The sequence below is a fragment of the Brachyhypopomus gauderio genome, chromosome 2, assembly GCF_052324685.1.
Source record: "Brachyhypopomus gauderio isolate BG-103 chromosome 2, BGAUD_0.2, whole genome shotgun sequence".
Taxonomy (NCBI): Eukaryota; Metazoa; Chordata; class Actinopteri; order Gymnotiformes; family Hypopomidae; genus Brachyhypopomus; species Brachyhypopomus gauderio.
In genome coordinates this window covers 39,906,553-39,931,426 of record NC_135212.1, presented here as the reverse complement: position 1 = coordinate 39,931,426, position 24,874 = coordinate 39,906,553, and the positions used below count along the sequence as shown (strand labels likewise).

Here is a 24,874-nt window from a genome sequence, read left to right as displayed (position 1 = left end):
CTCTTTGTTTTTAAAGCCCTCCATGGCACCGGTGTATTTAAGCGACGCGTTGCTCCCTTACCAGCCCCAAAGGTCACTTCGGTCTACTGGTAAATCATTATTGAATGTTCCACAGTCTCGTCTGAAACAGAAAGGGGACCGGGCCTTTTCTGTTGCTGCTCTCAGACTGTGGAACTCGTTACCCCTGGATATTAGGTGTATAACAGGAATAAACGAATTCAAAGCCCACCTTAAAACCTACCTTTTTTCCTTGGCCTATAATGTTGACTATCCTAATAATGTTTTATATTTCTATTCTTTTTACTATTCAATCTCTTTTCAATCAATCAATCAAATTTTATTTATATAGCGCTTTTTACAACAGTTGTTGTCACAAAGCAGCTTTACAAGTGCCGAGTCCTAGCCCCCAGTGAGCAAGCCAAAGGCGACAGTGGCAAGGAAAAACTCCCTAGTTTTTTGCATGAGGAAGAAACCTTGAGAGGAACCAAGACTCAGGGGGGGAACCCATTCTCCTCTGGCCGACACCGGTCACCATGACAACAACAACAATTTAGACAGAAAGAAGAGAAAGAAAAGGAAAAAGATGTAATAATGTCCATCATGATGTATGCATCCGGTTAGGCAGGAGGTGGCTGGCTCAGGATGGATCGCTGGTCTCCTCATCTCATTATTCCTCAAACAGGCGGGCAGCCATGTGGAGAAATGAAACAGGGAAAATTAGCTCTGTATGAGGACATATACAGGACAGGTAAAATTATAAACATTTCCGTAGTGTGGCAGCAACTCCGGCATTTAGTTAAATTATTACAGCCTAGCTAAAAAGGCAGAACCAGAAGGTAACATAGGCTTGGGGGTATTCTGAGACAATGGCATCCGTCCACTGCACTGTCAACAAACTTGAGTGACCACGAGCAGTGACAGGACGACAGCACCAGCGCCCCAGTCTACCATAAAACCCTTTGTCTATGAACCCCTGGATCTGTACTTTTATCTAAGGGGGATATTAATTATCAAACGCTAAACTAAATAAGTGGGTTTTCAACCTAGACTTAAAGATTGTGACTGTGTCGGAGTCCCGGACGCATTTAGGAAGATTATTCCAAAGCTGGGGGGCCTTACAAGAAAAGGCTCTTCCCCCTGCTGTTACCTTATTAATTTTTGGAACTAATAAAAGACCAGCACCCTGTGATCTTAGTGGGCGTGGGGGTTCGTAATAGGAAATAAGTTCCTGAAGGTACTCAGGAGCAAGCCCGTGCAATGCTTTATAAGTTAATAGAAGAATTTTAAAGTCAATACGGAATTTAACTGGGAGCCAATGCAGGGCTGATAGGACTGGACTGATATGCTGAAATTACTACTCCTCTCTAGTGCGTTCTCTCTCTCGTTTGTTTTTGTCTTTCCCCTGTTCCACTTCGAGTCTCTCTCCTGCGCCCTTCCTGGCCTACCTCAAGTTTTCCTTCACTGTTCCCTTCCTGTATCATTGTTTCATTATTTTGTTCGTTTGTGCTCCTGTTTTGTGCAGACACGTTGAGTTATTGCCTCCATGTGTTTTTGGTTCTTTGGCTTCTTTATTTTGTTCGTTTGTGCTCCTGTTTTGTGCAGACACGTTGAGTTATTGCCTCCGTGTGTTTTTGGTTCTTAGGTTTCTTTTTTTTGTTCGTTTGTGCCCCTGTTTTGTGCTGACACGTTGAGTCGTTGCCTCCGTGTGTTTTCTGTTGGGATTTTCAGAGACGTATTCTCTGCTTTTATTTTCTGCGTTTCCCGCTCCTCGCGAAGGCCTCAGTTCACCGTTTGTGTTTGGAGTTTGCTCCTGAGCCCATCAAACAAAAAACCCCATGGGTCCTCTGTAGTCAGTGGACCCACGTTACACTAATCATGGGTGGTTACACATTCACGTGACCCCATAGTATGCTTTGATTTTGTCGCATACTGGAAACTGTACTGCATACTACTACGAGGACCAGTATGCAGTATCCAGTATATAACCATTCATTACAGTTATGCAAATAAACTTTAGATCACGTGAGAGGACGCCAAACAATAGTGGTTTTTACATCCATCTGGCAGTTACGCATTTTTGCACGTTGAGGTTTTGAAACATTTTTTTCTTTTTTTTTCTATACATGGAGAAGTTAAATTCAATTTTTGCTCTCTCCAGAACTGTTTTTGTATGCATTTGCCATCTTTACATCACGATCATGTACAGAACCACATAACTTGAGGCATGATACGTCATCGTTTATGCGAAAAACCCTTTTCCATCCAGTTTTTCCAAATTTTGGCGATGCGATAATCTAACTTTTCTACCTCCTCCTAGCGTAAAAATCTTTTTGCGATATTTGGGGCTTTTTTCGAATTTTGGACTTTTTCCATTAGGGGTGGGAATCGTTTACTATCTCACGATTCGATTCCGATTTTGGGGGCCACGATTCAATTCAAAATCAATTTTCGATTCAAAACAATTTTCGATTCAAAAAACGATTTGATTTATAAAAATGTCTGCTTCAGTCTATAAAATCTGCATGATCTACTACAGTCTGCTTTGCAAGACAGAATGACAAATACAGAAAATTAAGTGTATTTCACATTTAATTACCAAAAATTAAGTGCTTTGGTAAAATAAAATGGTTTTTGTTGTTACCAAAATCTTTGAGCTTCATTTTGCAAGCTGTCAGGGCTGGCTCGGATGCAGTTCCCCCAGCCATTGCTAGGGGCACCACAGTCAGTCCCAGACTAAACCGGCATAACCGTACATTCTCAGCCAGTCTCTGTGATTGCTTATCGTTTAATGGTCTCTCCACCTCTCTGTTATGCTTTCTCTTTACTTATTCGAGTATCTATCTCCTGCGTCGCTTCCTGCGTCACTTTTCCCAATCCTGTATTTCTTCCTATCCGTTTTTGGGAAGGGTTTTATTTTGCTGCGGCGTTTTTTGCCAGTTACTTCTGCTGGCGTCCTTGGTTTCGTTTTCGCGTTGCATTTATACGCGCTATTTTTAGTTACTGTTGTTATTTTGCTTCTTTCTCCCGTCTCTCTGCGGTTCAGTGTTTTTCACGTGTTGTATTTTCCGCGTTGTTTTTTTTTGTTTCTATTTACTCCGTGACCTCACGGTTTTGGTTTCTATTCTCTTGCACGTTGAGTCTTCCGTGTTGTTTTGTTTGTTCGTTCTGGGTCGCTGTGCATGTTTCCCTCTCGCTAATACATTTGACGAGTGTCAAATGTCTTGATCTTGCGAACCGGAACTTGGGTCCACCCTTCTCTATATTATTTCTCACCCTTCTCTATATTATTTCACTTGGGTCCACCCTTCTCTATATTATTTCTCACCCTTCTCTATATTAACGCTCCGGTGCTCTCCGCGTTACACAAGCCTTGCACACGAGCTACATTGTGTCCAGTTCGGTCTTCCCCGGCATTCGGTAAAAACCAAATGAACCCATATTTTTGCCTTAAATAAAGACCGGACAGGTTGAATATCTCTTTCCTCCATCTGTTTTGAACCTTTTCCGCGCATGAGTGTGTCCCAGAACCTGCTGCGTAAAGTCTCGCATAATTTTGTAATTATGTAACTCGAGACTTCACCACGACTTAGAATCGATTTTTGGACATTTAAAATCGATTCTGAATTGTAGTAAATGAGAATCGATTTTTGATATATGAATCGATTTTTTGGCACACCTCTATTTTCCATCCAGCTTTTTTCATGCGCATTTTCAAAATGCACAAACACTCTGTGGATGGAAAACCCTCTTCTGTAGAGGACTTTATCGCTGTGGCAGAGGCCTGGGAAATAAAAAAAAAATCTAAAATGGTATTAAAAACATCTTCTGATTTACTTCTTATTCTTCCAATATCCTGAGCAAATCTCCCAAAATTAAACATTTTTGGTCAGAATTTCCAGTGTTTGCTCTGTTTTCTGCACTCATCTATTGGTCTGTGTAGTAGACTGGTGGAAAAATAAACAAGATGTTGAAGTTTATGCTTATGTTCATTGATTCATTCATCATTCAAACTTAAATTAATATTTCTCATGTTAAATACTGAAATGCGATTAATTTTGATTAATTAATTAAACTAGATTTTTTGTTTTGTTTTTTTTGCTTAACCAGCTAGCATTTCTCTGTAGAATCAAAGCTGTCAATTATTAGCCTCTTTTAAAGATGTTTTGGTTAGATCAGTCTTATCATTTGAAGAGTAAAGAGAAACAGAACATACATCCAAGCAAAGTGTTGTACCTCTTCTTATCTGAAATTTCTTTTTCACATATTTAATTATTAAGATGTATTTGTCTATTTTATATATTTATTTACGTTTGTTTAAAGCTGGTTAGATGACTGTGAATGTCTCAAGTCTGTTTTTGTTTTTCACTCTCTCTCTTTCACACACACACACACACACACACACACACACACACACTATATAGCCTATATACACTGCTCAAAAAAAATAAAGGGAACACTTAAACAACACAATATAACTCCGTCAACCACACTTCTGTGAAACCAACCTGTTCAGTTAGGAAGCAACACTGATTGTGAATCAATTTCACCTGCTGTTGTGCAAATGGAATAGACAACAGGTAGAAATGAGAGGCAATTAGCAAGACCCCCCCTATAAAGGAATAGTTCTGCAGGTGGCGACCACAGACCACTTCTCAGTACCTATGCTTTCTGGCTGATATTTTGGTCATTTTTGAATGTTGGTGGTCCTTTCACACTCGGACTCTACAACCCACACAAGTGGCTCAGGTAGTGCAGCTCATCCAGGATGGCACATCAATGCGAGCTGTGGCAAGAAGGTTTGCTCTGTCTGTCAGCGTAGTGTCCAGAGGCTGGAGGCGCTACCAGGAGACAGGCCAGTACACCAGGAGACGTGGAGGAGGCCGTAGGAGGGCAACAACCCAGCAGCAGGACCGCTACCTCCGCCTTTGTGCAAGAAGGAACAGGAGGAGCACTGCCAGAGCCCTGCAAAATGACCTCCAGCAGGCCACAAATGTGCATGTGTCTGCACAAACGGTTAGAAACCGACTCCATGAGGATGGTATGAGGGCCCGACGTCCACAGATGGGGGTTGTGCTCACAGCCCAACACCGTGCAGGATGCCTGGCATTTGCCAGAGAACACCAGGATTGGCAAATTCGCCACTGGTGCCTTGTGCTCTTCACAGATGAAAGCAGGTTCACACTGAGCACATGTGACAGACGTGACAGAGTCTGGAGACGCCGTGGAGAGCGATCTGCTGCCTGCAACATCTTTCAGCATGACCGGTTTAGCAGTGGGTCAGTAATGGTGTGGGGTGGCATTTCTTTGGAGGGCCGCACAGTCGTCCATGTGCTCACCAGAGGTAGCCTGACTGCCATTAGGTACCGAAATGAGATCCTCAGACCCCTTGTGAGACCATATGCTGGTGCAGTTGGCCCTGGGTTCCTCCTAATGCAGGACAATGCTAGACCTCATGTGGCTGGAGTGTGTCAGCAGTTGAAGATGAAGGTGTAACGTACATAAGCAATAAATATCTATATATGTGTAAAATAAATATATACTCAACAGCTATAGTAAAAAATATATAATAACAGGTAAGTATATAAATAATCAGCGTTTAGATATGTGGACAGAGTATGTATACATTAAACTGGTATACACATGGGCCAATCAGAAGAGTACCAGGATCGCTACGGAGCTCAGGCAACCAGCAACTCAAGAAAATTGGGCATTTGAAAAGGCATTCGCATTTATTTACAAAGGGTAAGTAAACAAAACACAAAATAATATAATTTGGGTAGAAAATAAATAAATATATTAATATATCAATAAATCAAAATATTCAAGGTGATTAAATCAATGTGAATTCAATGGGTGTCTTTATGTTAATGTCCTTCTCTTTTAGTCCCACAGTTGATGGAACTATTCAGTCCATGGAGTTTGCAAGGTAAGTGTTCCTCCTACCAGTTATTGTTGATATTTATAGCTCAACTCAAGGAAGTTTCAATTCAGTGGTTGCCCATGGAATGTAGAAAACCCTCTAGGTTAGTCTGGGAGGCTCGCCATCAATGGATTGGTCCGAATGTGATCATCCAACCAACAAAAAAAACCTGACCAGTACAAGTGTCATACGTTGGTCGTTCCTCGATGAAATACTTTCCCTCAGTTATTTATTAACCAGTTAGCAACAGGTTAATAAATATCTAATTTAACTTGTTTTTGAATGTTTAAATTCGTTGCTATCTGTCTTGCAGCAGGAGAACCCTCACTCTCGTCTGCTGGCAGGATGCAAAGAGAACCGAAATCTCTGTCAGCGGGAACAAACTCCCCTTCTGTCCAAGTCGCCACCTGATTGGCTGGCTGGATTCAGTGTACCCAATGGAAATTTTACAAAATAAATCAAATAAAAATATTATTCTTTGTCATTTTTGTATTAATATCTGGAAAACTATTTCTTAATTAAATTAGAATATTTAATAACAGCTTTCATATTTAAATATGGTATCCTGGTTTCAGGGTACCCGCAGGTCCTTAAAAAGTCTTAAATTTAGTTTTACATATTCAAGGTCTAAAAATGTCTTTAAATGTCTGGAATTTTAGGAGGGGAGGCATTAAATAAGTGTGTTGCTCAGTTTTTCTGTATATCCCACAATAATTATCATTTCCGCAACGGCCGTATACTCCGCCTAATGGCAGTAGTACGTCACCTAACAGGTGGAAACAGCAGACGATGCTTTAGCTGCCTAACAAGCTGCTTTTATTTGAGGGCTGCGGCGGGAATAACAATACAAGGCTCCAATGCAGACATGGGTAAATGTCCATTCAGTGAAGTGGCTGGAGGATGAAAAATATTGTGGCTGGCTGAAACCTTCCAGTAATTCGTATGAGGCGCGTTGTGAACTTGCCGAAAAACATTCAAACTTGGTACAATGGGTTGTAAAGTGCTGGATTCTCATATGAAATCTGAAAAACACAAGCGATATGATGGCACTCGTAATAGTAATATGCAGAGGTGGGTAGGAACGCGTTATATTTACTCCGTTACATTTACTCAAGTAGCTTTTTGGACAAAAATGTACTTGTAGGAGTAGTTTTAATATGAAAGACTTTTACTTTTACTTGAGTAAATATGTGGTGAGAAAAACGCGACTTTTACTCGTTACAATCGGATTTGCGCCGCGCGCTACCGTTACTTTCGTTTTGTAAATAATTCGTCTTTTCAGTGAGAAAACTGACCAACGTCTCGTCACCCGAGTATGAGTGACCAATCAAATGAAGCCGGTCAGTCACGTGATCACATACGCAAACTTTTACATACGCAAATGTTTACATTACAAACGTGTAAAAGGACAGCTGTATAATGCGCTGCAGGGTTGCCAAGTTTTCAAGATCACTTTTAGTGAGATTTAAAACGGGGTGGGGGTGGGGGTTTGGGTGGTGAACGTAAATTGTTGACGGGGGTGGGGTAAAATGGACACAAATTAAGTGTTATATCGCGATCGATCGATCGTCAGTGGTTGGCGCCAGAGCGAACTAGTAACTCATTGAATCATAGATGTGGATCAGAGGTAAATGTATGTATAATTTTGTGTAATGCTATATCTCTGAGGCATAACGTTTGTATGATGTAATTATTAAATGTAACGCAGTGCAATACTAAAAACCAGTTCTCACACTGATTGTACACACTAGCAATAGGCCTATAGGATGATTAAGTCTGCTACAAATTGATTCAGTTGGTGTCAAGTTGTAGCTACACGTATTGGCTGACAGTCTCATCAGTTAGTGCCTTTGTGGAACACATTAAAGTTACACAGGTCTAATAATTAGGAACAAACAAAAATACACATTATTTATAATAAATAATTTATATATAATATTTATTTATAATAAATTATTTTTATCATTAAAAGTCATTGTTTCCCGTAATTCAATTTCCCATGATTTATTGACACGAGACAGTACTCATGCATTTACTCACTACTTGAGTAGCTTTTAATCAAAGTACTTTTTTACTTTTACTCAAGTAAATTTTTGGGATGCATACTTTTACTTGAGTAACATTTGGTTCAAGTAACTGTACTTTTACTTGAGTAAAATTGTTGAATACTCTACCCACCTCTGGTAATATGCATGTCGAGTCATTCGCTGCTAACTGCAGAAAAATGATTTGTCTACTGTGTAGTGCGACCAAACGTCCGTATTTCCCGGGACGTATTTCACATCCTGTGAGGAAATGTCCTGGTTTTTAAATTACCTTCATTGGACCATTACAATGTAAATGTATGGGCACTAGTGCTGCATGTGCCGTAATCCCTGAGCGAGTCAAGCTTGGTTTATACATGACGCGTCGCGGCCGGCGCGAGGTTCCGCGTGCCGACAATGACGTAATCGCGGTGGCTCCGCCCCTGTGCGAGGTTCCTGTGTGCTGTGGTTTATAACCTGGTTTACAAAGGCATTGAAGCTATGGACTAGCCCGCCCGTTCCCCAGACCTGAATCCAATTGAGCACATCTGGGACATCATGTCTCGCTCCATCCACCAATGTCACGTTGCGCCACAGACTGTCCAGGAGTTGGCAGATGCTTTAGTCCAGGTCTGGGAGGAGATCCCTCAGGAGACCATCCGCCACCTCATCAGGAGCAAGCCCAGGCGTTGTAGGGAGGTCATACAGGCACGTGGAGGCCACACACAATACTGAGCCTCATTTTGACTTGTTTTAAGGACATTACATCAAAGTTGGATCAGCCTGTAGTGTGTTTTTCCACTTTAATTTTGTGTGTGGCTCCAAATCCAGGCCTCCATTGGTTAATAAATTTCCATTGATGATTTTTGTGTGATTTTGTTGTCAGCACATTCAACTTATACAGAACAAAGTATTCAATGAGAATATTTCATTCATTCATATCTAGGATGTGTTATTTGAGTGTTCCCTTAATTTTTTTGAGCAGTGTATATGAGAAAGAGCGATTATAAATTATAAATCAAAGTTACCAGAGAAACAGGGTGTTTCAGACTGAGCTGATCACTCTGTCTGAGATGTCCTGTTTCTCTTGAAACTTTGTGTACTTCACTACAATTTTTTATATCTCCATGTATCATACCAATGATACCAATGTAAGCACACTGTAGTTACTTACCTGGAATCATGATACATATAACCACACTTGAGAGAGAGAAAGATCATCAGGTTATCAGAATTAGCAATAAAATATGTAGATGTAAATATGTACATATACGTTCCATTGGAACGAGAGTGTGTTGGTAATTTATTATCATTCACAGAAATCCTCTAGATGGCACTATATGTTTATTTTGTGGCAGGAGGCTCGTTGGTAAGTGGGTAACACTAGGCACCAAACACATGAATCATGTTCATAGAGTCTGTCCCAATAAAGTACATGTTAAAACACCTTTACGATTTTTAGGGGATCAGGAGTAGCACAGTCATGCTAAAACCATGCAATGCACTTAAACACCACTAGGGGACTTTACTCATTTTTCCATTTATCTTTGGAAAAATTAACAAAGTGACTGATACGTCTCATCTCATCATAATTGCCCCATTGGACCTATCTACCCTGTAGGTATGGGTTGTATGGTGAGATTTGTTGTGTGTGTGTCGGGTTTTTGGTGGGTTTCTTTGTATGTGAAAACTGTGGGTGATGTGTGTGTGTGTGTGTGTGTGTTTAGTGAGTTTTGTTGTATGTGAAGCCTGTGGGTGTGTGGGTGGTGTGTATGGGAGGTGTGGGGTGTTTGGTGGGTTTTGTTGTGTGTGGAACCAGAGGGGTGTGTGGGGGTGGCCCATTGGCTGTGTGTGTTGGTTTTTTGGTGGGTTTTGTTGTATGCAAAGCCTGTGGTGTCTGGTGGGTTTTGTTGTGTGTGGGACGTGTGTATGGGTGTGGGATGTTTTGTGGTTTTTTTGTTGTGTGTGTAGGTGTGGGTGGTGTGTATGGAGGATGTGGGTGTGTGGTGTTTGATGGGTTTTGTGTGTGGGGTGTGTCTGTGTATGTGAGTTGTAGATGGTGTGTATGGGGGTATGGGGTGTTTGGTGGATTTTGTTGTGTGTGGGGTGTATATGTGAGGTGTAGGTGGTGTGTATGGGAGTGTGGGGTGTTTGGTGGGTTTTAATGTGAGTGGTGTGTAATGGGGGTGTGGGGTGATTTGTGGGTTTTGTTGTGTGTGTGTGTGGGGAGTGTGGTGTGTGTAGGTGTGGGGTGTTTGGTGGGTCTTGTTGTATGTGAAGCCTGCTGTTCCATATTGTTGCTCATTGCACCAGCAGGGAAGGCACCTGACCCACCTTCAGAATCCGCTCTTAGAGCCCCAAACAAAGAGTATGACATCATCCTGGAAATGCAGGGTCCGATGGCAGAGATATGAGGAGACCATAGCTGTGTTTACACCCACAATCCCATGTGAGGTGATGACAGCTACTAACAGAAAACAGCATCAGATGGTTAATGAAGCACAGGAAATGAGAATGGAGCCGTCGTTTTTAAACACAGTGTTCACATTAAGCACCAGTAAACACAGTGCTGTCCACTGGGGTGCAGGCAGGGGCTGAAGCACTGCAAGCTCACAGTATTACACACATGTCCATTATGTGACATGTCTGATCCTGAACTCACCGTATTACACGCGTGTGTCGTCCATTTTGTGACACGTCTGATTCTGAACTCACAGTATTATACACTCCTGTGTCGTCTGATCCTGGCCATTCGACCTTTATTGGCTCAGTCAGGTATGTTACATCAGTGAAATCCTCAGGTCTGTAGTTGCCATGGTGGTGGGCACCTGTGACTATGACTGATTCAAATATATGAAATACAACAATTTGCACTCAGTACTATAGATATATCAAGATACCATTAAACATTTGAGTCCCTGTAATAATATAATATATAGTGAAAAGTGAGCAATATAAAGTGAACTATACAAGGTTTAATGAACTAAGAATGATTGGCACGTGCTTTGTGTTATGGTATGATAATTGATTAATTATATTAATTATAGATAATTAATTAATTAACAAACCCCATGATTGATTAATTAGTTAACTTTGATGTATTTGGTAGTTTTCTTAAACAATTAAATTGTTGTTAAGAGCTTTGGTATAACAAAGTAAAACTATGTAACAAGAAGATAGCTCAGAATGACTAATTAATTAACATCTAGTTATAGCTGAGGTTATAGAACAGGTAAGCGCGACTCTCCCAGCGGAAGTGCTTTCGTGAAACGGCAGCAACCAATAGCAGAAAACCACTCAGGAAATCACGCGGTCTCTGTTGTCACACCCCGCTTGGGAACGCGCCTGCCCTCAGGGCTGAAATGTGTATCTGCCCCTTTAAGAGGCAGCGTGGTTCCGCGCAGCGGGGATTTCTACGCGGATAGACAACGCAATGAAGAGCAGCGCCGACCCGTCATCATGTGCACCGGGCTTCCAAGGACTGCGTGCCTGTTGCGACTTATTGCCCTCTGCATCCTATTCTCCCACGCGGCAGCCTATTTCGGGTCAGCCACCTTTTTCTACTTGTATGATCTCTTCTTCGCGGAAGTAGCACGGGGACTCATTTTTATTATCCTAATGTGGTCTTAATCAGATTCCCCGTTAATTGTGCAGCAGAACTTTGTTGCTACGTACAGGTTGCGACACATGACGATCTAGAGAACGTTGTGCGCAATTACGCATGGTTAGAATTTGATTTTATTTTCACAGAAGAACTTGTCTAAGAATTCTCACGAAACACTTCTTGTAAAGAACTTTTAAAATAGATGTCATACTTATTAGCATTATTATTATTGCTATTGTTTTGTTTTTAAAGGTTATTATCATAATAAAGGAATAGACCAGTAGATACTGCACTTTCAGTGCGTGTCTGCTTTTGTTGGCGTTATCTGGACAAAATGCTAAAATATATTTCCCCAGATCTTTATTTTCCCAGGAACGTTTAACATGCTGTTAATGTCTTTTTAATGTAGTTAACAGAGCAGGAGAAACGCTCCCTCGCCGTTCCCAGATGTCTTCCGCCTGCCGTGCCCCGCTGGTTTGGCAGAGCGTCCGTGCCCTTACTCTACCTGATCATTAAGATCTTTCTGGCTTGTGTTGACAGGGCATTAAGCGAGTGATGTTTATAATAAGAAAATAAATTGTGCGCATTTATATTTGTGGGATTCCAAGTGCGCCACGTGCACTAAGTTAGATGGCGATGACGTTCTTTCTTAATGAATGCGTAGAAGGAACGCGTATAGCTTGGTGTCTTTAGAGTAAGACCTCTATTCAAATGCAACTATTCAAATGAACAATGCATTCAAAGCACGTGCGCAACAACAAACATGTAGGCACGCATGCAAATAACTGGCTTATGTTATCGTTTGTGAGCAAATTGAATGCGTAACAACTTACTATTACGAATCTTAAAACAACAATGTAGGCTACATCTTGCAAAATAATAAAACCGTTTTGTCTTTAGAATGATCAGTAAGTCAAAGTTTGTGTTTAGTTATTACCAGAATATTACCGCTGTCAGTAAAAATTTGTTTAGATATTTCACATCTATCTATCTGTCTATTTATTTCTTTATTTTATTTTATTTTATTTTATTTTATTTCTAGACTGATGGGACGTGAACCCTTGGTCTTTTTACCGAGCCCGTATTCCAGTGAGCCGACTACCGGGAAAGCGCACGTGAAGCAATGCGAGCAGATGACCCTGACGCGCCGACAAAAGCGCCTGTGTCGCCGCGAACCGGGCCTGGCGGAGACGTTGCGCGAGTCGGTGCGCCTCAGTCTTTTGGAGTGCCGTTATCAGTTCCGGAATGAGCGCTGGAACTGTAGCATGGATGGTCGAGGGAGTCTTCTAAAACGAGGTGAGGTATGATCGAATGGAAAAACCAAATAAAAAATTAAATATTCTGTAGAAATGCTATGTGAATGTCCATTTCTTTTACCTGTAGGCTAATACACTTACAATCTGTTAAAACTCTTTATAGATGAAAATCGTATTTAAAATATTAATGTTTTTTTTTTACTATTTTAAAAGCGCTGTATTTTAAAGCGGACATGTGCGTAAATCTTTTGAAAAACGCAGAATGGGAGTTTAAGATGCATGCGCAGGTCAGCGCTGGTAATTACCGACTTGGGAAGTTAGGAATCCCTGTGCGGTGGGCCTCGCGGGGCCGCTGGAGATATTTTTAATTCACGGAAGAGCGGCCAGTTCTGAGAGGAAAGGGTGGCCTGATCGCGTACTTTGATCTAAGAAAAAAACTCTAGTCAAAATAACAATTAATTGGATGGAAATACACCCAACGACGGAAAACAACAGTGTTCTTGGGATTACTGCACTGTGACTAAAGTCCTGATAAACGTCGCAGTTTAGTTCCTTGGGGAAACATAGTGAGACATAAACTCGCGCACGTTTCCTATTGAGGACGCAGTTTGATCGCGGTGCAGGGAAAGAGTGTTGAGGCTTTTTAAAATATGGTAAATTACACTGGAGCATTCAGCATTTGTATTATAATTCTAGGCAGAATTAGGCAGATTTAATTATATGAAGCGTAAAAAGTTTTTAAATAGATTTTTTATACGAGTAATTGTATAGTGGCCTGTTTAAGAACAGCCCATCAATGAAAAACGAACATAATTCTTTCGCTAGCTTTCAAAGAGACGGCATTCCTCTTGGCGGTGTCATCGGCGGCTCTCTCGCACGCGCTGGCCAAAGCGTGCAGCTCGGGACGCATGGAGAGATGCACGTGCGACGATTCGCCAGGTCTCCAGCACCGAGAGGCGTGGCAGTGGGGCGTGTGCGGAGACAACCTCAAATACAGCACCAAGTTTCTCAAAAAGTTCTTGGGCCAGAAACGGGCCAGCAAGGACCTGCGGGCGCAGACGGACGCTCATAATATAAACGCTGGCGTTCGGGTGAGTGACATGACACACGAAACATGTTGGAAACGGTTGAAACTTGTCCTCATTCGTAGGGAAGGTCTAGGTCTGCACTTAATATATTTATTGCAGATGATTTTATTTTATATAAAAGTTGAGAGAGACATTTTTACAGTTAGTTTGACCTGAGTGCAGACTCCAGATCTTGGCAGGGATTGGAGCGGTGCAGCTGGCCCGTGGTGAGCCTGAAGGTGGCCTGTGAGGGAAGGGCGAGGTAGGTGAACAGGAGGCCGTGTGGAGCCAGGTGTTCCTGCCTCTGCTCCGGGCAGGCTGTGGGGGCTCTCTGAAAATTAGAGGCTTCCCATCAAACTTATTATAATGTGATGAGGCCTCTGTAAAACAGGAGTGTGTGTTTTCGACATACTGTATGCCTCCTGCGTGGCTGATCTCAGCCCTGCAACCAGTGCCCTTAAAAGACTTCCATAAATCCTCTAAGGATCGTCCACAGCGGGCCCTATAACCAGGAGACAAACCGCCTCAGGGAGAGAGCAGGAGAGAGAAAAAGAGAGTGAGAGAAAGAATGAGAGAGAGTGACAGAGGGAATGATAGAGCAGGAGGGAGAGAGAGAGAGAGGGAAGGATAGAGAAGGGGGAGAGAGGAGGAGAAAGATTGAGAGAGAGATAGAGAGGGAGAGAGAGGGAGAGGGGGGGGGGGGGAGGGAGAGAGCTTTTATCTGTTTCAGGTTTTGTTGCTTTCCTGAGTTAACACCTTCAGCCAAAATGTAGAGGTGCCTGTATGCCTGTTACCCTCCACTGTCTCACACACACACACACACACACACACACTTGGATGGGCCTCAGGGTGTCTTCATACCTGTGCAGGCTGGAACAATGTGTGTAGCAGCTCCGTCCCCGTGGGCGTCCTCCTCCTCAGCCTCTGTCTCTGTGGCGATTTGACCTCTTTCTGACCCCAGGGCTCTTTGTGGAGCTGGTGAACTCTTGGCCACCTATGGCGGTTCACCAGTACATCCAGTTAGACGTCCTTTGCTAACTACCATAGACACAGAGCAAAACCCCCAGCGAGAAGCACGCATGGAGACGCGTGTCATTTGTGTACTCACGAAAAAATGGATCTGCTTGGAAGCTGCACACACAGACCTTGAGCCAGACCAAGAGGGGAGAGAGGAGAGGAGAGGGGGAGAGGAGAGGAGAGGAGAGGGGGAGAGGAGAGGAGAGGAGAGGGGGAGAGGAGAGGAGAGGAGAGGAGAGGAGAGGAGAGGGAGAGAGGAGAGGAGAGGAGGGGAGAGAGGGGAGGAGAGGGGGAGAGGAGAGGAGAGGAGGGGAGAGGGGAGGAGAGGAGAGGAGAGGGGGAGAGGAGAGGAGAGGAGAGAGGGGAGGAGAGGAGAGGAGAGGGAGAGAGGGGAGGAGAGGAGGGGAGAGAGGAGAGGAGAGGGGGAGAGGGGAGGAGAGGAGAGGAGAGGAGAGGGAGAGGAGAGGAGAGGGAGAGAGAGGGGAGGAGAGGAGAGGAGGGGAGAGAGGGGAGGAGGGGAGAGAGGAGAGGAGAGGGGGAGAGGAGAGGAGAGGAGAGGGGGAGAGAGGGGAGGAGAGGAGGGGAGAGAGGGGAGGAGGGGAGAGAGGAGAGGAGAGGGGGAGAGGAGAGGAGAGGGGGAGAGGAGAGGGAGGGGAGGAGAGGAGAGGAGAGGAGAGGAGAGGGGGAGAGGAGAGGAGAGGAGAGGGAGAGAGGAGAGGAGAGGAGGGGAGAGAGGAGAGGAGGGGAGAGAGGGGAGGAGAGGAGGGGAGAGAGGGGAGGAGAGGAGGAGAGGAGAGGGAGAAGAATCAGCAAAGGAAAAGAAGCTGGTGTGAACATGAAGAGAAGAAGGGATCATGCTCTTCCCTCAGGTTGAGAGATGGAGACAAGAGGGAAAAGAGAAGGAGGGAGAGAGAGGGATAGAGAGAGGGTGGGAGAGGGAGAGAGAGGGATAGAGAGAGGGTGGGAGAGGGAGAGAGAGGAATAGAGAGAGGGTGGGAGAGGGAGAGAGAGGAATAGAGAGAGGGTGGGAGAGGGAGAGAGAGGGATAGAGAGAGGGTGGGAGAGGGAGAGAGAGGAATAGAGAGAGGGTGGGAGAGGGAGAGAGAGGGATAGAGAGAGGGTGGGAGAGGGAGAGAGAGGAATAGAGAGAGGGTGGGAGAGGGAGAGAGAGGAATAGAGAGAGGGTGGGAGAGGGAGAGAGAGGAATAGAGAGAGGGTGGGAGAGGGAGAGAGAGGAATAGAGAGAGGGTGGGAGAGGGAGAGAGAGGAATAGAGAGAGGGTGGGAGAGGGAGAGAGAGGAATAGAGAGAGGGTGGGAGAGGGAGAGAGAGGAATAGAGAGAGGGTGGGAGAGGGAGAGAGAGGAATAGAGAGAGGGTGGGAGAGGGAGAGAGAGGAATAGAGAGAGGGTGGGAGAGGGAGAGAGAGGAATAGAGAGAGGGTGGGAGAGGGAGAGAGAGGAATAGAGAGAGGGTGGGAGAGGGAGAGAGAGGGATAGAGAGAGGGTGGGAGAGGGAGAGAGAGGAATAGAGAGAGGGTGGGAGAGGGAGAGAGAGGGATAGAGAGAGGGTGGGAGAGGGAGAGAGAGGGAAGAGAGAAAGTAGATCAGATGTTCCATGTTAAATAGTCCTCCTGTTTCCATCACCATCACAAGCTGATGATTTGAGTGTCCCAGAGCAACAACCCGGTACCAGAACACACACAACAACCCGATCCCAGAACACACACGACCTCTAGTGATGGGCCCAGTAGTTCTTTTAGATGAACTGAATCATTAGAATCAGTTCACTAAAAAGATTTGTTCAAAAGATTTGTTCACCGAGTTGTTCAGTGCTTGGCAGGACTAACTGATACACGGCTGAACGGTTCATGTTTCAGTTTAGTTCATGGCCTCAGGGACCAGGAGACGAGAGTGTTGTAAAAAAAATTATAAATAAAAAATATGCAACTAAATGTTGGGTTTATTATAGGAAATATAAATCACATTACAAATACAGTAATCCCTCGTTTATCGCATTCTGGAGATTCCAGAACCACCCGCAATAACCGAAAATCTGCAAAGTAGAAACAGTATATTTATTTAAGTATTTATACACTATATTAAGGCTTTATAAACCCGCCCCACAGCTTTACGTTACATAAACCTTTCCCATTCCCTTAATAACTATACTCACACTGTCCTGTGCATGTGTGCTTGTCCAGTGAGCAACCAGTCGTGTTGTTTACAATCTCATGTAGGCGAGTAGCGTCTCAGGCAAGCGATGCTGGTTCTCGTTTCCGTGAGTAAATATGCACTATTTACTGTAATTCGTACTATTTTATTATTTATAACATTCCTTTATTGTTAGAATTAATACTTATAATATATTTTTATACATTTGTCATGTAAAAAATCATAAAATATATATTTTTTCTGCCAATCGAATTCCGCAGACAACTGGCGAAAAAGCGAAGGCCCGCAAATTTTTCCCATTATTATCTTATAAAAACCCCTGAAAGAGTGAATTCGCAAAAGCTGAAGCGCAAAGTGGTCCGGGATCAGTGTAGCATAATACAAAAAATAAGTATGAACCAACCTACAACTTTGAGTGCTAAATAACTATTTAATTAAGAGCAAAATTAAGATAAAAACTACATTCAGAAGAAAATATCAACTTAAATGTGCAATCAAAAAGAAAATGTGATTGAGTGGCAGCGCAAACGTGAATCACGTCCTTAGCAACAGTTCTCTGGGTGAATAACAGTGACAGTACATTCAGTGAACGAATCAGAGAGTGAACGAGAGCCCTCAGTTCAGTGAACGAATCACTGAGCATGCGCAGTTCCCTCGCAATGAGAGGAAACTCCGTCTCACAATCTCCGCCTCCAGATTCGCAGGTGATTCGGTGATTCACAGACCACACAGCAGTTCCCTTGCTGGCCTGCACGGTCGCTGCTGAGCTCAACTACTGAACTGAGAAAAGAACGAATCAGCTGAGGAAGTGATTCGATTCAGTACGTTCACTCAAATGATTCGTTCAACGACACAACACTAACAATCTCCCGATCCCAGAGTACATACAATCTCCCGATCCCAGAACACACACACAATCTGTAGGATAGCAGATAGGTTAGATAGGAAGCCAAGATAAGGTCTTTGCTAATGAGTGAGCCTGGACAGACTGCCGGCTCTGCTCGTCATGTTCCACATGGACAGGGTCCTCCTCTCTTGTCCTCTGTTCTCTTCCTCTCTTTTCCTCCTTGGTCTTACTCAAAGTGTATAATATGCATGCCTTTCATACTTCATTAGGACATCTCCCACTCCATCTGTCCCTTTCTGTCTTACTCTTGCTGTCTCACTGTCTCTATTCCTCTGTCTCCAACTTGGACTGCTCTCATTCCTCTCTCTCTTTCTCTCTAACCCTAACTCTTTCTCTCTCTCCTAGGCTGTGAAGAGTGGTCTGAAGACGACCTGTAAGTGTCACGGTGTGTCTGGGTCTTGCGCCGTCCGCACGTGTTGGAAACAGCTCTCCCCATTTCACGACACGGGACGCTTGCTCAAGTTCCGCTACGACATGGCAGTGCGTGCGCTCAGCGTCACCAATGCCGCTACTGGCGAGACCGAGCTGGCAGGTCCCCGGCTCCATGGCAACACTGGCCCCAGGCCCCGCCCCACAGAGCTGGTGTTCCTGGAGGAGTCTCCAAGCTTCTGCAGAGCGTCGCGCTACTCGCCCGGCACGGCGGGAAGACCCTGCGACAAGGACACAAGCTGCAGCAGCCTGTGCTGTGGGCGGGGCTACAACACTGCACTCCGCCTCTCCACCCTCTCCTGTCACTGCCAGGTGCGCTGGTGCTGCCACGTGGAGTGTCAGACGTGTGTACGCGAAGAAGAGGTGTACACATGTAAAGAGCACTGAGAAAGGAGGGAGGGGATGGAGGGAGAGAATGAAATGGTAGAGAGACTGGTAGAGAGAGAGTGGTAGAGAAAGTGGTAGAGAGAGACTGGTAGAGAGTGATAGAGAAAGAGACTGGTAGAGAGAGAGACTGGTAGAGAGAATGATAGAGAGTGGCAGAAAGAGAGAGTGGTAGAGAGAGAGTAGTAGAGGGAGAGTGGTAGAGAGACTGGTAGAGGGAGAGTGGTAGAGAGAGACTGGGAGAGACTGATAGAGAGAGTGGTAGAGAGACTGGTAGAGGGAGAGTGGTAGAGAGAGACTGGGAGAGACTGATAGAGAGAGTGGTAGAGAGACTGGTAGAGGGAGAGTGGTAGAGAGAGACTGGGAGAGACTGATAGAGAGAGTGGCAGAGAGACTGGTAGAGGGAGAGTGGTAGAGAGAGACTGGGAGAGACTGATAGAGAGAGTGGCAGAGAGACTGGTAGTAGTAGAGAGAGAGATATTTTGTGAGTTGGAATGAAAAAGCGGACAAAAGAGACTCAGAAAGAGACACAAAAGCAGGAGGAGATGTGGACGTGTGATGGAAGATAGATTATGGGGAAGGGCGAGTCCCTGGGCTCCATCTACTTCAACTCCACCCTCTTGGACAAGTGTGGGCAAGGCTGGACAAGGACCCTGAGGCCTGTCAGACAAGATGCCTGTCTGAAATAGGAGCAGTACTACTGTTGTCATGGAAGTAAACTGTAACATTGCATGATTTCCATGCTGACATGGCTTCCAGTAGTGAGGAACCACTACTAAAGCCTTACATAAATGCCACCGGGGTCTCCAAGAGGACGAGGTCTCCACGCTGCTGAGATCTCCACGAGGCCATAGTGAGGACACTATAATAGGTGCTGACATGGAAGAGGCATTTGGAAGATCTGGCAACCCTAAACAAACTTTAAGGGCTGATGTGCCAGTGTGATAGTAATCCCCTCAGCTACCTGTCTGTCTGTGTACATGTCTGTCTATCCACCTGCCTATCTTTCAGATAACCAAAATAAGGGTCAAATAACAAGCTGAAGTTACAAAGCACTTATAATTGTCACATTGTAAATATCGTCTGTGTCTGGTGGAGGAGAATGTCACATACGTGCATTCAGCAGGCATTTACATGGACAGAAAATTCAGTAAAGTCCTTTTGAAAAAACAACTGGAAAACTGATTGAAATATGCAATGATATTAAATATATGTAATATATATATATATATTTATATCTATTTTAAAGGGCTATTAAATTGTTAATATTTAAAGAAATAAACCAAGTGAGCATCAATAATACTCAAGAAAATAAAACTCTCCCCATTCTGAGAATTCATCTACAGGGGAACAAACCTATCACTAGTGGATTATTGCAGTGTGTGTGTGTGTGTATGTGTGTGTGTGTGTGTGTGTGTGTGTGTGTGTGTGTGTGTGTGTGTGTGTGTAGTCCTACAGCTGCATAATGTTTGCTAACGATCTGCTTGTTGTGGTTTCACGCTGCACTTTCAAGGACAAATGAGCACGGATTTCCCAGAACGCTTCACCTCCCCTGTCCTCCCTAGACCTCCACAGACATCTCCAGACCTCCTCCATCCTCCCATAACCTCCCCCGTCCTCTCTAGACCTCCCCAGACATCCCCAGACCTCCTCCATCCTCCTCCATCCTCTCCAGACCTCCTCCATCCTCCCCAGACCTCCTCCGTCCTCCCCAGACCTCCCCCGTCCTGCTCCACTCGTCTGAGCCCCTTTTTTTGTTGTTATGAAGGCAAATACCAGCCGTTCATTATCCCCCATTACCAATCAGGGGAAATCGCAGCTCCTCTGAAGTGTTGCATGGCTCCCTGCACACCTGCACTCTCTCGCGCCGGTCGGCCACGCCCCGGTCGGGCACAGGGCACGCTGCACATTGGCCACACTGTGTAGGGCACAGGGCATGCCGGACACTGGCCACACCCCCTGCAGGACACAGGGCATGCTAAACATTGGCCACGCCCCTAGCAGGGCCCCATCGCCCCATAGTTCAGCCCCATCACCTGTAGCTTGAGCTAGATCAGCTGTTTCAGCTATAATGCTGAAAACACGGTCAACATTTCTCATGAACGTTAAAATAAGAATTTTCATCAGTTAAACATTATCAGACTGAAAACTGCAAACTGCAAAGTACCCTGTCCCATACTATGTGTGTGTGTGTGTGTGTGTGTGTGTGTGTGTGTGTAGGTGGGTGGGTGAGGGTGTGTGTATGTGTGGGTGTGTGTGAGTGCGTGTGTTCTGTCTACACAGGAAGAGAACTCCGGTAAAACTGGCCTCATCAATCACATTGAGAAAGGTCCAAGTTTCTTGCATCTTGATTGGAGGCCTGAAGCACATAGGGAAAGCACAGAAAGAGAGAGAGAGACAGATGGAAGAGAGAGAGGAGAGAGAAAAAAAGTAGAGAGAGACATATGGAGGAGAGAGGGGAGAGAGGAGAGGGAGAGACATAGAAGAGAGAGAGAAATAGGAAAGAGAAGAGAGATTTTCATGTTTCAGACTTATTAAGTGATTTTTCCGAGACCTTGTTCACAGACAGGTGGAGTTTGTAAGTAAACTCTTATTGAATGCAAAGAGATCAGACCATTTAAGAGTTGGATTAGTACATAGAGAGTTGTCTTGTGTTTACTGTGTGTCAGCAGCAGTGTCTGGTCTGCAGGTCTGGAGGGGAGGGTTAGCACACGGCAGGGATACACCCGTCTCTCTCACCATTCAGAGAACATATGCAAATCAGCCACTGGCCAAGTGCTGGAAGGCCAGATTCAATCATTTCCTTATCTGTGTGTGTGTGTGTGTGTGTGTGTGTGTGTGTGTGTGTGTGTGTGTGTGTGTGTGTGTGTGTGTGTGTGTGTGTGTGCGTGCGTGCGTGTGTGTGTGTGTGTGTGTGTGTGTGTGTGTGTGTGTCCACACACCCATGCCTAAACTGTAACAATGACCATTTGTACAGTGTTCATATCAACATACAATGAGAGGGATCAAAGCCAGATTGTATAACGATGAGACTGTAGGACTGTGTCCATACACCTTAACCAGTGTCACTAATGTCTCTCATCTTGTGGTTCTACCACACAAGCCTTACCTAACCCAAACATGCACTGACATCTGGACACATCACATAAAAAAAACCTTCAGTCCTCAGCAGAGGTTTAAAATAGAACCCTAGATTTAGAGATTTAGAACATGCAAAGCATCTGAACCTTTTGACCTTTTTTGGCCTTTGTGACTTCCTTATTTAACAGTTACTGTATCAATTTTAAATAAAGTCAGTGTAAACCTGTGTGTTAATGGATACACATCAACTTGTAGGCATCATGACTTCTTGTGTCCATGTCTACATCTTTTTCTTTCACTCTCTCTGTTTCACTCCCTTTGTCTCTCTCTCTACGTCTATCTACCACTTTGTCTCTTTCTCTTTCTCTGTCTCTCTCTCTGTCTGTGGTTGAACACCTGCTCAGCCCACCCCACATGAGCAGGGTTAGTTAAATGAGTTTGTCCTCATGTCTCCTGAGGGACTTACTGCCGTCTCTAGTCTCTTTACGATAGCACTCGTTTTTGTTTTATAATAATAATAATAATCATAATCTTTATTTGTATAGCACCTTTCATACATACATGCAACTCAAAGTGCTTTACAGAATAAAGAAGAAACATTAAAAGGAAGCAAAGATAAGAGGACAAAAATAAAATATTAAAATTAATTAAAGATAAAAAGGAAACAAACAATAAAATAATGTAATAAAGTGACAAATTATAAAATAATAGACAACATGTAAATAAGATGGAACAGAGTTAGAGTTTCTTAACTCTTGGCAGATCTCAAATCTCACTACAGCTCTCACTACAGATCTCACTACAGATCTCACTACAGATCTCACTACAGATCTCACTACAGCTCTCACTACAAATCTCACTACAGCTCTCACTACAGATCTCACTACAAATCTCACTACAGCTCTCACTACAGATCTCACTACAGATCTCACTACAGATCTCACTACAGATCTCACTACAGCTCTCACTACAAATCTCACTACAGCTCTCACTACAGATCTCACTACAGATCTCTCTACAGCTCTCACTACAGATCTCACTACAGATCTCTCTACAGCTCTCACTACAGATCTCTCTACAGCTCTCACTACAGATCTCACTACAGCTCTCACTACAGATCTCTCTACAACTCTCACTACAGATCTCACTACAGCTCTCACTACAGATCTCACTATAGCTCTCACTACAGATCTCACTACAGATTTCACTATAGCTCTCACTACAGCTCTCACTACAGATCTCACTACAGCTCTCACTACAGATTTCACTATAGCTCTCACTACAGATCTCACTACAGATCTCACTATAGCTCTCACTACAGATCTCACTGATCTCACTATAGCTCTCACTACAGATCTCACTACAGATCTCACTATAGCTCTCACTATAGCTCTCACTACAGATCTCACTATAGCTCTCACTACAGCTCTCACTACAGCTCTCACTATAGCTCTCACTACAGATCTCACTACAGATTTCACTACAGATCTCACTATAGCTCTCCCTAGTTCTCACTACATCTCACTACAGTTCTCACTATAGATCTCACTAGTTCTCACTCCAGTTATCACTACAGATCTCACTACAGATTTCACTACAGCTCTCACTACAGATCTCACTACAGCTCTCATTATAAATCGAGTCCTGGACTCCAGATAACATTGCATTGTGAGGCTGTTGGTCACTCATTTTAAATGTGTCTGTGCTCTGTGATAAATTTAGAAAAGGTTGATAACTTCTATGAGTTTTAATCTGATCAAACAGAAACACTCACAGCCTAAGACTGTGCTGCCCTGCTGAAATATCTCAGCCTTGAAGTCAGCCTTGAAGTAAGGAGAGCAGAGTGAAGCCATACTCCCTGTCCCCACCACCATACTCCCTGTGCCCACCACCATACTCGCCGTGCCCACCACCAGACTCCATGTGCCCACCACCAGACTCCCTGTGCCCACCACCATACTCCCTTTGCCCACCACCAGACTGTGATATTGCTGCTGCTGATGATGATGATGAAGCCCCCAGTTTTACTGTTTTACTTTTAAATGGTACCTGAAGTACACAAACACACACACGTGCACCGTAATGCACGGTAATCTATGGTAATCCATGTATATGTTGTTAATCACAAAAAATCGTAATCTCAGGTAAAAGTGTAATGACCGGCTGTGTATACATGCTCTCACTGTCCCTCTTGGTGCCTTCCCAAACCTGAGGTCTCTTAATAGGTCCCCTAATTACTGATCATCACCTCTTACCTTTGTTCAAAGAGAAGTCAGAGCTGGTGGTGCTCTGGAGATGAAGCCCTCAAAAATGCAGCTCTTGAAGATCTTCTTTACTCATTTTTAACTCTCAAGAAAAGAAACCTCTCCACACACACACACACACACACACACACACACACACACACACAAATACATTCACATAGTCAGACATGCATCTTCACCAAAGGAATTTCTGCCCCAGAGGTATTTAAAGGTAAGAGAAAGCTTTGAGCAGAGAGGGGAGAAAAAGAGGGAGGGAGGGATGAATGAGTGAGTGGGTAAGTGAGTGAGTGTGTGTGAGTGAGTGAGTGAATGAGGGACTGAGGGACAAAGTGAGTGAGGAAGGGAGTGAGTGAGGGACAGTGAGGGACTGAGGGAGGAAGCGAGTGAAGGAGTGAGGGATAGAGTGAGTGAGGGTGCAAGGTAATGAGTGAGTGAATGAGGGAGCGAGTGAACAAACATCAGTCTTAGTGATGATGACTGTTCTTCCGTCAGTTTGTGTGTGTGTGAGATGTTACTGTATAGTCTGATGGGGACTGAGGAGACTGAGGGGGTCTGACAGGAAAAGGTGGGTAGTAAAGGAGCAAAGTATTCATAAAGGAAAAATCTGATGTCTTTAAGATATCTCACAGGGGACTGTATGCGTGTGTGTGTGTGTGTGTGTGTGTGTGTGTGTGTGTGTGTGTGTGTGTGTGTGTGTGTGTGTGTGTGTGTGTGTGTGTGTTTGTGTGTGTGATCTACTGAGGCTGATG

At 44.1% G+C, this 24,874-nt stretch overlaps 1 protein-coding gene across 1 annotated transcript; it reads left to right on the top strand.

The window, feature by feature from the left end:
* Positions 1 to 11,339: 11,339 nt before the first annotated feature.
* wnt9b (wingless-type MMTV integration site family, member 9B) lies at positions 11,340 to 20,122 on the top strand. The gene is made up of 4 exons (XM_076995914.1): positions 11,340 to 11,489; positions 12,591 to 12,844; positions 13,630 to 13,895; positions 18,313 to 20,122. The coding sequence occupies exons 1-4, from the start codon at positions 11,404 to 11,406 to the stop codon at positions 18,781 to 18,783; spliced, it is 1,077 nt and encodes a 358-aa protein (XP_076852029.1). The 5' UTR covers positions 11,340 to 11,403; the 3' UTR covers positions 18,784 to 20,122.
* Positions 20,123 to 24,874: the final 4,752 nt, after the last annotated feature.

Coding starts and splice junctions, on each gene's coding strand:
- wnt9b (XM_076995914.1), top strand. CDS start 11,404: ATGTGCACCGGGCTTCCAAGGACTGCGTGCCTGTTGCGACTTATTGCC. Junction 11,490..12,590: donor CACGCGGCAGCCTATTTCGG/GTCAGCCACCTT, acceptor TTTTATTTCTAG/ACTGATGGGACGTGAACCCT. Junction 13,896..18,312: donor ATATAAACGCTGGCGTTCGG/GTGAGTGACATG, acceptor TCTCTCTCCTAG/GCTGTGAAGAGTGGTCTGAA.